This window comes from Strix uralensis, chromosome 25, assembly GCF_047716275.1.
Source record: "Strix uralensis isolate ZFMK-TIS-50842 chromosome 25, bStrUra1, whole genome shotgun sequence".
Taxonomy (NCBI): Eukaryota; Metazoa; Chordata; class Aves; order Strigiformes; family Strigidae; genus Strix; species Strix uralensis.
The window spans coordinates 4200836-4216128 of record NC_133996.1 but is presented as its reverse complement, the minus strand read 5'-3'; the positions used below and the strand labels follow the sequence as shown (position 1 = coordinate 4216128).

General features: G+C 52.8%; 1 protein-coding gene across 3 annotated transcripts; it reads left to right on the top strand.

Moving 5' to 3' along the window:
* The first annotated feature begins 4828 nt into the window (after positions 1-4828).
* Positions 4829-13607, top strand: TMEM222 (transmembrane protein 222). 3 transcript variants are annotated; one of them, XM_074894470.1, is made up of 6 exons: positions 4829-4974; positions 7370-7454; positions 8211-8242; positions 8908-9004; positions 9171-9301; positions 10302-13607. In XM_074894470.1, the coding sequence occupies exons 1-6, from the start codon at positions 4862-4864 to the stop codon at positions 10387-10389; spliced, it is 546 nt and encodes a 181-aa protein (XP_074750571.1). In that variant the 5' UTR covers positions 4829-4861; the 3' UTR covers positions 10390-13607. The 3 variants fall into 3 exon arrangements, with proteins under 3 accessions (XP_074750571.1, XP_074750570.1, XP_074750572.1); XM_074894469.1 differs by lacking the exons at positions 4829-4974; positions 8211-8242 and adding an exon at positions 5002-6263 and having other exon boundaries at positions 6488-7454; XM_074894471.1 differs by lacking the exons at positions 4829-4974; positions 8211-8242 and adding an exon at positions 6272-6565 and having other exon boundaries at positions 7264-7454.
* Positions 13608-15293: the final 1686 nt, after the last annotated feature.

Genomic DNA, 15293 nt, shown 5'->3' with positions numbered 1-15293 from the left:
GCAAACGTTGGGGTGAGGGTGAGAACGGCTTGCAGGGGGAGTGATGCACACATCTTAGGGAAAGATAAATGGTGCTGTAATGGAGTTAGTGTCTCTGAATCATGTTTTGTCAGGGTGGGGGTTAAAATCGATAAAATCCTTGCTGAGTCTCTGCTGAACCTTGGAGGTTCGGGCGAGTGAGGGGGAGGCAAAAATCTGAGTAGAGAGAACAGTCCATCCTTGCCTTTTAAGCTCTTTTTAAATAGCCTCTTGCCCTGAGGTGGCTTAGTCGGTGGGGCAGACCCAAGGTCACCTGCCTGAGTCACCACATCACTGACTGATCTTCTGAGTTGTTTCCGCTGTCAGAAGCAGCGCATTTATTGCCTTAAAGTGTCTTGCACTCCGCGTGGTGTGCAGGACAGCACCACGTAGACCCAGAGATGATCCTGGGCTAAAGAATATCACAAACTCACTTTCTCCTCTGGGCTCCTGCTGCAAAACCTCCCAAATACTTTCCTGCCCTCCAAGCTGCAGAATGCGAGGCCTTAAGTAAGAGTTAGAAAACCGGTTTGCTATTTTCAGAATCCATTTGAACTCTTCTCTTAAAAATTCCCGTTAGACACATTTCAGCTGAAGGCCTTTTGAGGCCTCTTCATTTCAAATCCTGTCTGATATAAATTATTGCTTTAAAAGACAGCTCTGCTCTAACAAAGCAATGTGCATCCACAGCTGGAATTGGCAGTCAACTAATTAGGTCAGATCTTGGACTGAATGGTTGGACAAAGAGGAAGCGTGGAAGGGGAAGCTGAGTGGTTGAATTGTGGGTGGAAATGGCTAGAAGGACCCAGAAATTGAGTTTTATTTGTAATTTGGGTGAGGGAAATGGGTTGAGGAGGGAGAGGAGCGATAATGCTCTGGGGTGTGGGGAGAGGAACGATCGCAGCCCTAGTGATGAGTTCACTTTTCTCTGATGTAACTGTTCACGGTGCCAGGAACGAATCGGCAAAGGGCTCAAGATGGCTCCTGTCTCTGAGCAAAATGGGAGCAGGATGTCAGAAAACTGCCTGCTGTTGTTGCAGTGAGGAATTCAGTCCTCTGCCTGTTATGCTCCTCGTAGCTCGTTCAGGCCTTGCTGCTGCAGGAGAGGAGACTGATCGGGCCCCCTCCGGTGGGCCTTTTTGTGGGTTTCATAGCTGAGAAATCGTCGTGACCTGCACTTGGCTCTCTGAGCACTTCCACCTTGTGCCCCTTGTCCCCGAGAAACTGGTGGCTTTTCCTTTAAACATAAAAGTTGCCCTGTGGGTTGGCTGTGTCAGTTGGAGAGGGAGAGAGAAGGAAATGCAGCTTTCAAGTGACAGAGGAAGCAGAGAAGACCTGAAGGTTAGAGCTGAGGGGTGAGCTGGCTTAGGGGCATGCTTTTGGGGTGGGTGGCTGAGCCTGCGTATGTTCTTGCGCTTGTGAGTAGCACCATCATCAATACAGATGAGAGTGACGTTTCTGGTTCACGCTGAGCGATTAGAGGCTGTCACATTGCAGCAGGCACAGACCACAGGAAGGGGAACAACAGAAAACGCAAAGCAACCCACCCCAGCATCACCTCCAGGGCAGGGGAAGGACGCCTTGGTGTCCTCCATCAGCCTGTGCCTCGGTGACATTTTAAATAGACTCCTGCATGCGGTGTTGCCTGCTGCTGCCTCGGTTGTCAATGTCAGAAGGGGGAGGGGATCTCTTCCTTGAGTGGTTTGGTTCTGGCAGTCCCTGTAATGTTTGAGCTGTCACAACAGGGAAGGTTCCCAAGGAAGCCGCTTACTGAACAAGAGCTGGCTGGGTGCCTGCTTCTTTCAGGCTCAGAGATGAGCCGGGGTAGAAAGGGGAGGTAACCGAATCCCTTCCAGGCCGAGCTCCAGCTATAGCCATGGTGGCGAGCGCTTGGACAAACCCAAACTGAGCTGCCACTCCCCGCAGTGGCCAGGCTCTCCTCTCGGAAGGGTCCGCGGCTCCAGGGTGCGAGTGAGGCACCGCCCGCAGCGAGCAGGCAAAGAGCGTTGTCCTGAGGACATTTTGGGCCGGTGACGGGAGGTAGAGCTGCTTCCTTGCTGACAACAGGAGAGAGGAGCCACCGGTGGCAAGGCGCTGGCAGAAGTGGGAGCGAAACCTTTTGTTTCTCGTCAAAGGAGAGATTGCAAAAACAATGATGGCAGTATTCCTGCTCTGTACATCGATCCAGTATTGTAGTCAGGCAAGATAGCTGCAATAAAAAGCCCGGCCTTTAATTTTATGCATGGAGAACTTCTTACCTGCTATCCCCTCCCTGATTTCCCCCCCTCTGCAGTTTCTTTTCCAACTGCAGCTATTTTTCCCTGCTGACTTCAGGTGTTTTGTATTCTGCTTAGATCAATAGCAGTAGAACAGCAGCAGCTTTCCAGTTGTCACTAGGAAGACCCTGCTGTCAGCTACAGCTCACCCATTTTCTGCCAGTGCGGTACTGGGGATGGAGAGCCCTTCTGCTTGTCTGACAAACACAAAAGAAAGCTGTGCAGTACAGGAGCGCTGTATTGATTATTTTTATTTTATTTTGTTTAAATCCAGCCTGGGGAAATCAGCGTTCTTCCCATGCTTCAGCAGCTGGGTTTGCCTTCCTGCACTTGGTTTAAGAGGGAATAAACTGGGCTGTCTGCAATGCCCCTGCGCACGCGGGAGGGGAGGGTGTGAGGCAGCACTGCGGGGAGTCGCGTCCTGCTGAGGCTGCCGCCGCCGTCCTTGCTGCGTGGGTCTGCCAAGGGACCTGGTCCCTGGTGATACGCTGCTTAGCAGCCCCCGAGACACAAGCAGGAAGAGCAAATCCATGGCCTAATCCGACAAACGTGCCAGGACCACGTTAGCTGATGTGAACATTGGCCCCTATTCATAGATTTTTAACAATCTCTGATATTTATGTTAGCCTGGAGCAAATCAATGCAAGTATTTTTCTTCATCAAACAAAAAGTGTTCACTGAAACACATACAACCTTTGTGCACATCTTCCATCGAAGTGCCAAAATAGGAAATGTCTGTTGGAAACCAAAGCACCAGGCATGGCTTTGCTCTCAAGAGTGTCTGTATTTCCTCGGCTTTCTCTCTCTTTTGGAACCAGACTATTTTGTGAATTCCCTCACCATCAGATTCCGAGGAGCACAATTTCAGGCTCTTGATCAACTCTTGACGCAGTGACACGTGCTGAGACGATGCCCACGCTCAGCTCGAGCGAGCGCCTCGGTCGATGGCTCTGCTTCCATCCAGATGCCTCGGAAGCAGCCCTCCCTCTTCTTGAGGCTGTCCTAAAACATGCTCTAGACTAGGAAACACGGTGGGATGTTAGATAATCTCTTGAGGGCTTGGTAGAGGTAAGGAAATGTAGTCTTCAGTGCAGTACTAAGCTAGTTGTGTTGAAGCCCAAGTACTCGTATGGCAAGTTAGCGCGTATCGAGGGCAGGTAGGACACCTCTACACTAGACTGTTAGCCGATGCTTTCTACTGCCGTAGCGCCAACTCCAAATTTGTGTCCCCTCTGACACGTCTCTGCTGTGGGCAGAGGTTACAGATCTCCTGGGCTTTCAAGCTGAAAGCTTCACTAGTCTAAAATTCAGTGAGCGTGTAAGTGGTGTTCTGTCCCCAGAACAGAGAATGCATTGATAAATGTGGAAGGCTGGACTCAGCTTAATTATTGAGCAAAGGCAGGTAACGGCAAGCAGAATGCATGGAGATGTCTTTGATGAAGGAGAGAAATTTCAGTAAGAAGCGGGGCCGTGATGTGGAAGCTCTGAGTTTGTGATGACCATTGGGAACGTGGCTCTCGCCATCAACGGGGTTTGCTAACAACAAAAGCCGGCACCGCGGTGTGCTGGAACCCAACCACGTGCAGGAAGGGGCCAAGACTGTTTTATTAGCAAAACCCCTTGGCAGCATGTTGTGTACCACCACAAAGTGCTGGAGAGCTCTGTGGGCCTCGAAGGGAAATGCAGCTCAAGGTCTCGGTGCGAGGAGGAAATGAGCGGCTTCCAAGGAAAATGTGGAAGGATGTGAAGAGGAGAGCGGGGGCTGGACGCTTGGCAGCTCTCCTGCACATCCTGGGTCTGCTGGGCTGGGGCAAACGATGTCCTCCCTGTTCTTCCCACTTGTTCAGTGCGTTGTCACTCTGTATTTTGCCGAGCGTGTTGTGGTGGGTGGAAATCTGGAATAAACATATTTCTTCTTCAGCTTTCTCGTGTAGTTTGAATTAAACTTCCTAATAAAGCAATTGTTATTTTTCTAATCTGATTCTCCATTTGTAAATGCTGTTGTGCCCCTTGCAGTACCTTGACCTCCTCCTCTCTGGCGGGGGGCTTGGTGTGGTGCTTATTTCTGCTTTTGCGCTTTCCTGAGGGGTTCTACCCGCCAGCTCCTGGGGATGACTCGTCCAGCTTCCGATCTTTGCGAGGGCAACAGGGAGAAGTTCGCTGCCAAGGTTCGTGGGGCGGATCTGCACAAGGTAGGTGCGAGGCGGGGGAGCTTCACCACAGCGGAAGGCCCCGCTGTGGAACAACCCCCGGGCCTTGTGCACCCCGCGAAGCCGCTGAGGCCCTGGGGAAGCGGGAAGCTCAGCTCCGCGGGGCAGTGGGGAGCAGCGAGCCAACCCCCCGCGGAGCTGCGGGCTCTCGGCCGGGGCTGGGTGAGCCCCGCGGCCCTTCCCGCCGGGTCCCCCCTCCCCAAACGGGGCAGGGGGCAAAGGGGGGGGCGCTGGGCCCGGCAGGCCGGGGGGAGCCTTGCCCGCTGTGCCGCTTCCTGGTTACCGGCCGTACCCGGAAGCGGGCGCGGTCTCCAGGAAGTGACGCAAAGGCGGCGGCGCAGGGGGCGGGCCCCGGTGATGGCGGAAGCGGAGGCCAAGATGAAGCAGTTCAATGGCGGCGGCGCCGGGCTGGACGCCGAGCGCGGCCGCTTTCCCTACTGCGTGGTGTGGACCCCCATCCCCGTCCTGACGTGAGTGCGGGCCCTGCGCGCCGGGCGGCCCAGCCGAGGCTGCCGGGGAAGGGCCCGGCCCGGGGCACCCCTCGCCGCTCCCAGGGCCCGCTCCGGGGGTGCTCAGCCTGCTGCGGAGCTGGCAGGGAGCCCGGCCTGCTCGGGGGCAACCGGGGGCTGGCCCGCTTCGGGGCGGGCGGACCGGCGGAACCGGCTGCCTGGCCTGCTCCGGGGGCGGGCAGGCTGCCCGGCCCGCTTTGGGGTGCCGGGGTGCCAGGTGCTTCGGGGCCCGTGCAGCAGTCAGTCCGCGGGGGAGGGCTCTCCTCTCCCCGCAGCAGGGGAGAGCTCTGCGGTGAGCGGGCTTGTCTCCGCAGGAGCGGGAGTGGAGGGGATCCAGAGAAACGTGGGAAGCCTTTCATGGTTTGGGAGGAAAGGTTTGGCTGCGGGGATCTTAGACCATCGTATGCCTTGAGGAGAGTCTCTGCGCTTTGCTTTTAATGAGTTAGAAGTTGATTTGCCTTCCCAGTCTTGTCGGCCAAGTGTAAGGAGGCTCCGAGGAGAACTTTTGAGTTTCTCTCTGGTCGTGGGAAAATGAAAAACTGTAAAATGTGGCTCTGGGGGTAGTCTGGGAACACAAAGGCTTATTTTTATGCCTTCCTCTTCCCCTCCGGTTCAAATCAGGTGATAATGTTTACTGAGCCAGAGCTGAAAGTCAGGTAGAAGACGTGGTGTGGTCTGTGCCAGGATCGGGAATGGCACCACAACTCCTCGGCGAGGGCAAGCTGCAACTTTCCTTCTGCTGTCTCGCGTACAGCTACAAACCAGCTTCGGTTTTTACCTCTTTTCTTTTCTGATTGCTTCAAATTTCCACCTTAGCCTTTTCCTGGAGGATTTTTCAAAGCTTTTAACCTTCTTGTCCCACACTGGGACTGATGAAGAGAGCTGTCCTGCTCCCAAAGTCACTGGGCATCCATATTTGTTTGAGGGTTCGTTCCCTGATGAGTAGTGACATGCTCTTGTTGATTTTGTTTTGGAGCAGAAATTTTAGTGTTGTTGTTTGGTAAAATTCCTCATAAGACTGCATATTAGCTCTGTTTTCTCCCTCTGATGTTTCCTGTCATCCTTGGATTTGGAGGCTTAAATGCTAGTCAGTGCTGAGAGAATTAAAAAAAAAGGAACAAGTGTCCAGACCTTTGAAGGTGGCAACGCTGTGACAGCGTTATATTCAGCTGTACCTTCTGGCTGATAAAACACTGCCCAGGTAGCCAAACTGGCTGCTTTGCATCACACCAGATAGGAACATGGAGAGGGTAAGTGATGCAAGTGCAGAACATAAACCTTGCAGAGTCCTTTTTCTACGTCATAGAGTTATGTTATCAACGGGAGCCATGTGCTGTTTATAACCCCAGCTGCGCTTATCGGCCTGTAGAGCTTGGCTTTCCTCGTAACATCCGACCACCTCGGTCCCTTTGTATTTTGATAGTTTTAGAATTTCTCTGATTGAGCCGTGACTTGTGAATCTGTTTCTGTTTAGCGTTGCTGTAATCTCTTCTGAAATATTAGTCGCTGCACGCAGTCCCTCAGGGAGAGAGGAGTGAGAAATCGGAGAGAGGTCAGCAAACCTGAGAATGCCGGAGGATGTGGGAGAGAGCTGTAACTTGGCCTGAAGTATTTACTTCTGAGTGATGATGATGGAAGGGGGTTGGGATATAGATCTGCTGCTCCCTGGGGCTGTAAATATCCCATGTGGAGGAGAAGATCTTTGAAACAATGGGATCATTTAGGGGAGGCAATGCTTCCTGGAGTCAGGAGCCCCGTTTTCTGTCTGGGGTGCTTAAATCTAGTTTGCTGCAGCGTGGATGGGGAGATGGGCAGGGTGACCTTATTTCAGAGAATCATCTAGGTTGGAAAGGACCTTGAAGATCATCTAGTCCAACCGTTGAATTTTCAGCTGTTGAAGTGGAAAGTCTGTTTTTATCTGAAGGCAGTTTCTCCTGAATCTGACCTTTTTGCTTGGATAAACAAATGGGTTTGTTCTGGGAGAGCGGGGCTCGCCCTTCCCTGGCCGGGGACGTCTGTCGTGCAGGCCTTCAGAGTCTTGCACTCTCCGTAACTGCCGCCACTCACAGTAAAATCCCAGAGCCTGACTGCCCCACGGATGAGCTGGCTCTAGCTATTCCCTGCGTGTTTTTCTTTTGCTCGTACCTCTTCCGCGTCTCTACCCGTCTTTGCCTGGCTTTGGTTCACCTGCTTTCATCCCGCAGCCGCGTAGAACGCGCTAACTGTGCCTGTCTATCCCATGCTACGCAGTTGGTTGTACGGCCGCTCCAGCAGTCTCCCGGCAGCATGTTGCACGCGCTCGGTGTGAGCGGGGGGCAAATAGCTCAGCCTGACGCTTGGCTTGTTGCCTCGGTAGATGGCTCTTCCCGATCATTGGCCACATGGGTATCTGCACGTCGACCGGAGTCATTCGGGACTTCGCGGGGCCGTACTTTGTCTCGGTAAGTAGATGATGGATCCGGGTGCTGAAGCAAAATCTGTTCTTGGTCTGGTTCTCACCTTCAGTGGTGACTTTTGAGCCATCCCTTGTCTTCTGCGGCTCAAATTTCTGCAAAGTAATGGCTTTAGATGTTTCTGAAGATCTTGGCTATTACTCTGTGGGCTGCTGTCCAGTGGAGGTCATCTGGGGGATATGATAGGTAGTGGCTAGCTTGGTTTGGTGAGCAGAAGGGAAAAAATCTTGTAGTCCAGGCTCTTAATTAGGAATTTTGGACCTAAATTCTCTTACAGTAGTCAAATTCTGAGCAGCAGAAGTTGCCTTCCAACTTCCTCAGCATGCCTGTTACTGTGATGCTGCTTAGCGTCAGGTATGTGCCAGTCTTCTAAACTGCTTTATAGTCAAGGGAGTTTTAAGTTGGGATAATTAATGCTCTTAATAGAGTGGAACATTTACAACTTTGAGTTAACAAGGTATTAACAGTTAAAAAAAAAAAAGGAGGGGGAACAAGGTACTTACACCATACAGCTAGATGATTGCACTGTGTATAGAGTATAAATATAGTCATGCCCAGAACAGGAATATGAAAACAATTGAAATCTAAATCCAGACACACAAATAAGATTGGTGCCTTGAGACTGCTGAGGCAACGTGACAGTTTTATCACTAAGTGATCGCGGGCTGTGAGGCCTTCCAGCAAGAGGCATGTCATGAATATTGCGTGGGTTTATCCTCTTGAGACGTTTTTCCTTTTTTGTAGGAAGACAACATGGCATTCGGGAAGCCAGTGAAGTAAGTGCTCTTGTTAGTTTTTATTAAAGGACATCTGCAGGTCAGTTGGTTAGTTTAATTCACGGAGACAGACGTGCTGTAATATTGCTTTTCTTGTTGTTCAGATGCCCTAATTCAAGTGGATGGCTACTGTGTCTCTGCTTTTCAAGAAACCACGTTAAATTAAATCTTTTTAGAAATGTGACAGCAATGTAATGGTATTAATAACTAGAACCTTTATTAAAAAAAAAAAGAAAAGGCTAAAACATTTTAAGATAATGTTAACAACAAGTGCTCCAAGTAAATACTGCCCGTGCTGTACTAATGAACTGTCATCATTCGCATCCTGTTAATGATTTTCTGGGGGAAGGAGGAGAGGTGTCTGGGTTTTGTGTATCTGTCAGATCAAGTTTATGTTTTGAATGGCCGGAAGGTTTCATATCATGGGACGTGAAAGCAGTTCAGAGTTTTGTCTGTGCCCCTGAGGTCTGCGGTTTCTCTCTCTGGGGTGCTGAGCAGTAGCTCCTGCTGCCCTCTGCAGCACATACTTGTCTTGAAGAGCTCAGCTCCGTGGACTCCAGAGGTAGTGGATTTCTCTAAGGCCTTTAAGCATCTTCCTGCTGGGAAGAGCAAGAAGCTGTGAAGGTGCAGCAGTAATGCAAAGGGATCTGTTCTCATCCTTCCAGGTACTGGAAACTGGATCCCAGCAAAGTATACTCCACCAGTCCCAATGCTTGGGACACGGCCGTACACGATGCCTCGGAGGAGTACAAGCACCGAATGGTAGGGCTCGGATGATGATGTCCTGTCTGTGTGGGGAGGAATATTTCCCCAGAGTTCGTGTCCTTGCTGCAGGAGTGAGACCTGTGGCTCTGCACCAGCACAGGGTGCAGAACTGGGGAGCCTCAAGACCAAGATTCCTAATCCCCTGCCCCTTTTTCTGTTCCAGCACAACCTTTGCTGTGATAACTGCCATTCTCACGTGGCTCTGGCCTTAAACTTGATGAAATATGATAACAGCACCTCCTGGAACATGGTGAAGCTCTGCTTCTTCTCACTCCTGTATGGGAAGTATGTAAGGTGAGCTGAGGAGCAGTCTAGATTCAGCAGGAAAAGGGGCTGTTCGTTCATTCTTCCTAGCCCTCTAAAGCTTCAGCCTGTCCCGTGGAGAAGGGAGAAACATCTCTCCCACAACATGTGGGTGTATGTTGCTGGTAGGTGGTATTGTCACTGCCTGCTGCCTGTTCTTAAGAAAAGAACCGAGAGTGCTTGTTGGGTTGCCCTAGATGCTGCTCCCAAAATACTGTATCTGGCAGCTAATTTAGGGTGCCTGGAATTTGGGAAATGCTAGCTAAAGCAAATCGTGCTCTGTGTTGTCTTGTGGCTGGGTTAGGTCGGAACATAAGGTCATGGAATGGCTTGTCTCCAAGGATTACTGGTTTCTCTTCCCTCTCTTGAATCTTGTTTACATGCAAGACAAACTAATCAGATTTCCCACTGCTGTGGAGCTTCCAGTTTGAGTGGAGAGGGAAACCCTGAGCTTTCCTTACTAGAAAGGGCACTTAATCTCCATTTCAGCTCCTTGTGCCTGAAGAGGAGATTCTGTGAGGAATGCCCTGCATAAAGCTTCTGAGTTGCTCCACTTTTGTTGGGTCTTCCCTGTTCTGGAAAACAACTCTCTACCAGCTTTTAGACAGGTTTAGTCCCTGCCATCTTGGTTAAATGCAGCAGCAGTCTGAATAATGAGGCCTGCAGTAACAGAGTTTCATTTTTTTGTGGTCTGTCACCACTCCTGTCTGTGCAGGTCTGAAACGTGCTAGTCTTTGACCTGAATTTAAGCTGGAAGGAGAATCCAGCCCTGTTGTTTGTGATATAGTTATTCATGGACCTGATTTAGTCTCAATTTTTATCACTCCCTGAATCTCCAGAAAGTGATGTGTGGCAGTGCCAGCAATGGATAAGAAAGTCAGAAGGGCATCTGTCTCCCTCTGATTTCTCCAGTGATTCTCACATCCTTCTCTCCCTTTTGTCTTTCTCTGCTGATTTCTTTAAACCCTTCCCCTTTTTTTCCGTTTTGCAGCATAGGGGGATTTGTGAAGACCTGGCTTCCTTTTGTCCTCTTCTTGGGGCTGATCGTGACCGTTGTCCTCACACTTCATTTGCGGTGATGGCAGCTGTGAACTCCCCATTCTGGGCACACGAAGGAGGAAACTGTGACTGATCCAGCGAGATGGAGGCATGGGACTCTGGGAGGCGTTTTCCAGGGAAGGTGGCAACTCCACTCCATTGTAACAGCTCATCTTTGTTTCCTGGAACTGGCTTCTTTTCCTTCTGTTTTTGTTCTGTCGGTGGTGTCTCCCAGTGTCAGGGGTCTTGAAGCCTCCTGCTCTCTCCCTGAATATGCTCCCTCTCTGCAGTTTGGTAGGTAGACGCGCGGTCAGGAAACGAGAGGTGTCGCACCTTTGCTTTCAGTGCCGAGTAAAAAGCCTCAAGGAGCACAAGCAGATAACACCTTGTAAGGTTCTCTCTGATCACCTGGTTTCTTCCTCTTGGCAGACTTCATTAGATGCTTCTCAGATTTCCTGAGTCTCCAAGAAGTTGTTCTTTCCCCGTTGGACAACTCTCCCGTAGCACATGTTTCACAGTGGAGGTGTGGGGTTCCTCCTGGGGACGTGGAGTGCCGCAGCACTCCCTGACGGTCTCCCCAGTAGCGACGGAAAGGTGTTGACAGCACAACACTCCCTTGAGGAGACACAAAGAGGAACGCTCCGTGGCAGGGCAAATTCATCTGGTCCTGCTGGTGAGCCCAGAAAGGCAGGAAAGGCCATCGACTGGCTTGGGGATGGCTCATGGCAGTCTGCACACTTTCAACAGTCTGTTGCAGAGTTGGGAGTCTACTGCTAAGTCTCTTTTAGCTTGTGCCAGAAAAAATATAGCTTCCCTGCTTCTCCCTGTGCTCTGAATATCTAAAACTGTCGTTACACTTCTCACGAGCCACTTACTTTCCTTTGATCCCTAATACTGTGTGTGTCGCAGCGTACGTGAGCCTGCAGAGGTGGCAGCAGCAGCAGGTACATGTTTCTGGGGCAGAAGGCTTAACGTAGGGGTTTGAAAGCATCCACGAGACCAGCTCCTGAGACCTGAGTTTAGTAGGGCCATCAGAGACTAAAAGAAAAGGTGAAGGGACTGGAAAGCATCCATGTTCTGGTTGGGCTTTGCAGCAGCAAATGGTCGCTGGCTTGCTTGAAGCTGGTTCTGGGATGGTGCACAAGGTCTGTTTATTTCTTTGGTGTGCTTTGAAGAGCACAGCTGGGGTAAAAGTGCTTTGCAGGACTGGTTTAGGTGTGAGAAATGCTGGTCTGGCAGTGTTGGTGGGCTTGGTGGCCCTTCTGAGCCCTGAATCGGGCAGGACGGGTAGTAGGGGGTAGGGTGTTCTTGAGTCTAGGCAGGAAGTGAATTTGGACGTGACCCAGAGCCTCTTCCAGGGCGAGAGGTCCAGGTCTGTGTTTGCTGAGGCTCTGGCCTCCAGATGCTGCTTTCTGTGGGGCTCTGAGCCAGGGGCTTCTTTAAAAAGTGTGGCTGAAGGGTTGTGTGCAGTTGAGCAGACCCCCTCTGACTGCAGCGGAAGGTGAGAGTAGCTTTTCCACTCATGCCTTGAAAGACCAGCTCTTTACTCCACAACCTGATGGATTTCAACCTCGAGGAGTGCTCGTGGCCAGCAAGAAAGCTCTTCTCAACGACCTGCTGTCTCTGTGGCTCCCTCTGACTGGGAAGCCCTTTCGCTGTCACCCCACTGGCTCTCAGGCCTGTCCCCATGTGCCCTTCCATCCGCTTCCATCTCTCCAACTCCTCTAGCCATGTGGGAGGCTTGGGGACTCCTCTTGGGCTCTCGATTTCTGTGGTTCCTCCTTTTCCTCAGTCACTTTTAAATAACCCCTTTAACCTCCCCCTTTTCCCTAGTGTCCAGTTGTCTCTATCATCTGGTTTTCTCCTTTCTGGGGGAGGGGGGGTGGAGGTGCACAGACCTCAGTGCCCTTCCCCATCCACCTGGGATGAAATAGTCGGTGTCTGCTCTGTACAGTCATCTCGAGCCTGCGTGGAGAGCGAGCTGGAGGCTGCTGGGCCTGGGGCTGATTAGAAAGCCACAATCTTGATCAAAGAGAACCTTACCATGAAAGGATGGTGTCTTACCGAGCTACCCTGTGTTGCTGCAGTCTCCACCCAGCTAGCCTGCTGGCTAACGTGCCCTAGGACAAGCCAGCTGAACAGGAGAGATTAATCCTTTGCCTCTGTTTTTAATTTAAGTATGATTTCTCGGAGTGACCCGCCAAGGATGCGCTGGGAGTCCCTGGCCCCAGGGCTGAAGCCAACCTGTCTTACACAGTAGCAATAACCTAGAGACTCTTAGGCCTGTCTCACACGTTGATTCAGTGTTTTATCGACAAGCTATACAAGCGTTGCCAAAGCTGAGACTTCAAGTTGTCAGGAGAGGCTGGGAGTGGGGCTGCTGGCCACAGTCCCTGCTCCTGGGACTTCTGAACACATGTTGAGTGTCATTTCCCACCGTGAAAATCCTCGTCGTTTGCTCCTAATGCTTTTGACCGGATCCGGGTTTCAAATGGAGACTTACTGTGAGCAGCAAACGAGATTTGTAGTGGGTCGGAGTGCTGGCTGAACAGCCCACCCGCTTCCACCGACGGGACGGGGACAGGGGGTGGCTCCCGGCTTCCGAAGGGAACGTGGCCAAGGGGAGAGCAAGGCCCAAAGCTGAGGTACCGCCGGGCCAGCCCCCGTGTCCCTGCTGGCCACAGCAGGCTGCCTGTCCTCCCACAACGCGGGACGCTGCCCGCAGAGGTCAGATGCTGGGAGAGGCGAGTGGCCTGGTCGGATTTACGGTTTTCCTACGCTGCGGGAGCGTCAGGCCAGCGCTGCGGGGGAGCCCCGGCTTGGGGTCCCAGCGGCGCTGCAGCCAGTGGCTGCGGTTGTGTGGGGAGTGGGCTGCTTCCTCTTGGCATGGGAGGTGGCAGAAGGGGTGGGTGGGGAAGGAATGTCCTCTCCTTGCAGCTTCCTTCATCTCAATACCGGCTTCTTCGCAGTGCCCCCTTCGACTGGCCACATCAAAGGTTCACCCCATCCTTCACCTTCCAGATGCCAGTTTTGTGCTCCCCTCCTTTCCCCTTTGCACGTGCTTGTGCTGCAGAGCTCCGTGGCTTTGCTGCTGCTCCCCGGCGAGGGCGAGCCCTCCGTACCCTCATCCTTTGTTCTCTTCATCTCTGTGGGGCGCTGGATTACTTTGTAAATATTTAAACTCTGCTTCTGTGGTTTCATAATCCTGACGGTAGGGGAAATAAACTTATTTCTGTGGATGTCTCCAAGCACAGCAGCATCTCTTATAGCCAAGACTCTTTCTTTCCTCCTTCCAGCCAGGAGCGGGGTTGGTATTCGCTCTGGCCCCTCTCCTACCCCCAGGCAGCGTGTCTGCCTGCCCGCAGGAGCCGGACCCCAAAGCTCCCACGCTTTTTACTTTATGAATTTGCCCTTTGCTCTGCTCCAGGGCAAAACTCACAGCCCTGTTTTCAGACCTGCTGCTGGGAAGGAGGGTTTTGGGGGTAGGAGGAACCCAGTTGCCGCAGTGTGGGAAGCATTTGCAGGGTCTCAAAGCCAGGGACCCACCACCGGCCTTTGTTATGTTTGGGGGGAGAAGGGGCTCTGCCTGCTCTTGCTCTTTGCTGATCCTCAGCCTCTGCCTGGGCAGCCAGAGCCTGCTTTGGGGAGGAGGACGCTTTTTTAGATGCTCAGCCCCCTCTTGCATGTTGATCCCCTTTAGCTGTGAATAGTTTCCCTTTCCCTTAAGTCTCTGATGTCTGTTTTCTTGGAGGCTGGGGGCACTGGCCCAGCTCCTTTCCCCTGCCAGCACAGAGCCCCCCATCTTCCATTTCCCTGCAGGCTCTTGGGGAGGGGATGTGTGTGCTGGGCCTGGGGCTGCCGGGAGCTATGGAGGAGCAGGGAACAGCGTGGGATGTGGGGAGCAGGGTGGGATGTGAAGACTCGGCCTCATTTTCCCCTCTCCCAGCAGGTTACCACTGCCTGAACTGGGAGCGAGGGAAGCTGGGGCTCTGAGCGCTGTCACCATTGCTAATGCAGTGGCCGATTTTCTGTTACATCCCATATCCAGAGGCCAAAGCTGCACGGTGGGGGAGGTAGATCAGCCTTAAAATTAGCTTGTGTACAAGGCTCGGGGATTTAACGGCGCAGCCATCTTACAAAAAACACCACCTGGATCCTCTCCTGCGCAGCCCCTCGAGCCAAACCACGCTGCTCCTGCGGCTGCGTTAACTCCAGCCCCTGCTTTGGCTCCGGGGCTGCGAATCGGCAGCGCTGGGGCTGGCGAGCAGCCTCCGAGGGGTTTGTCCTGCACCCCTCTGTTGCTGAAACACGAGGTGAGGATGCAGAACCCTCCCAGGAACATGCCCTGCGCAGCCTGCATGGCTCTGTGTGGCTGTAACCGTCCCGCTGGCTCCCTCCTCGCCTCCTGAGCACGGCAGGGTTTTTCTAACCCACTTCTGCTGCCTGGGGAGCTGCAGGGAATCTGGCGGGAGGTGTGTGGGAGCTGAGCCGCACGATTCGGGTCATGGTATTTGGGGATTAGATGGAAGCAGCTGGTCTGAATGTGCCAAGATAGTCACACTCGGGTGCCCGGGGTGATCACAGCCCTCCGGCTGTGGCAGGAGGCTGGACTGTACAAGCTTTGCTCTGCTCATTTTTTCTCCTCTCAGCGTGGCCAGCCCAGCCCCGGGAGGGTCGGAGGCTGCTGGAAGCCAGAGAGGCTGCAAAGCAGAGTGGCAGGATCCGTCCCAACCTGGCAAAGGGCCTGAACTGAATCATCAGAGGGACCTCGCTGCCTCCCGCCCCTCTGCCCTCACCGGGGATGGCCGAGTGTGACCGACCCACCCCCCCCCCCCGGCCACGGTGTGGGGGCTTCTTCAGCGCAGGGAGCGGGGCTGGGGGTCCTCGACCTCCCCGTGGAGAGGAGGGAGCGGGTGCAGGGCTGGCGTGGAGCCGCCTTTGAAGC

Coding starts and splice junctions, on each gene's coding strand:
- TMEM222 (XM_074894469.1), top strand. CDS start 6,979: ATGGGTTTGTTCTGGGAGAGCGGGGCTCGCCCTTCCCTGGCCGGGGAC. Junction 7,455..8,907: donor CGGGGCCGTACTTTGTCTCG/GTAAGTAGATGA, acceptor TCATCCTTCCAG/GTACTGGAAACTGGATCCCA. Junction 9,005..9,170: donor AGGAGTACAAGCACCGAATG/GTAGGGCTCGGA, acceptor TTTCTGTTCCAG/CACAACCTTTGCTGTGATAA.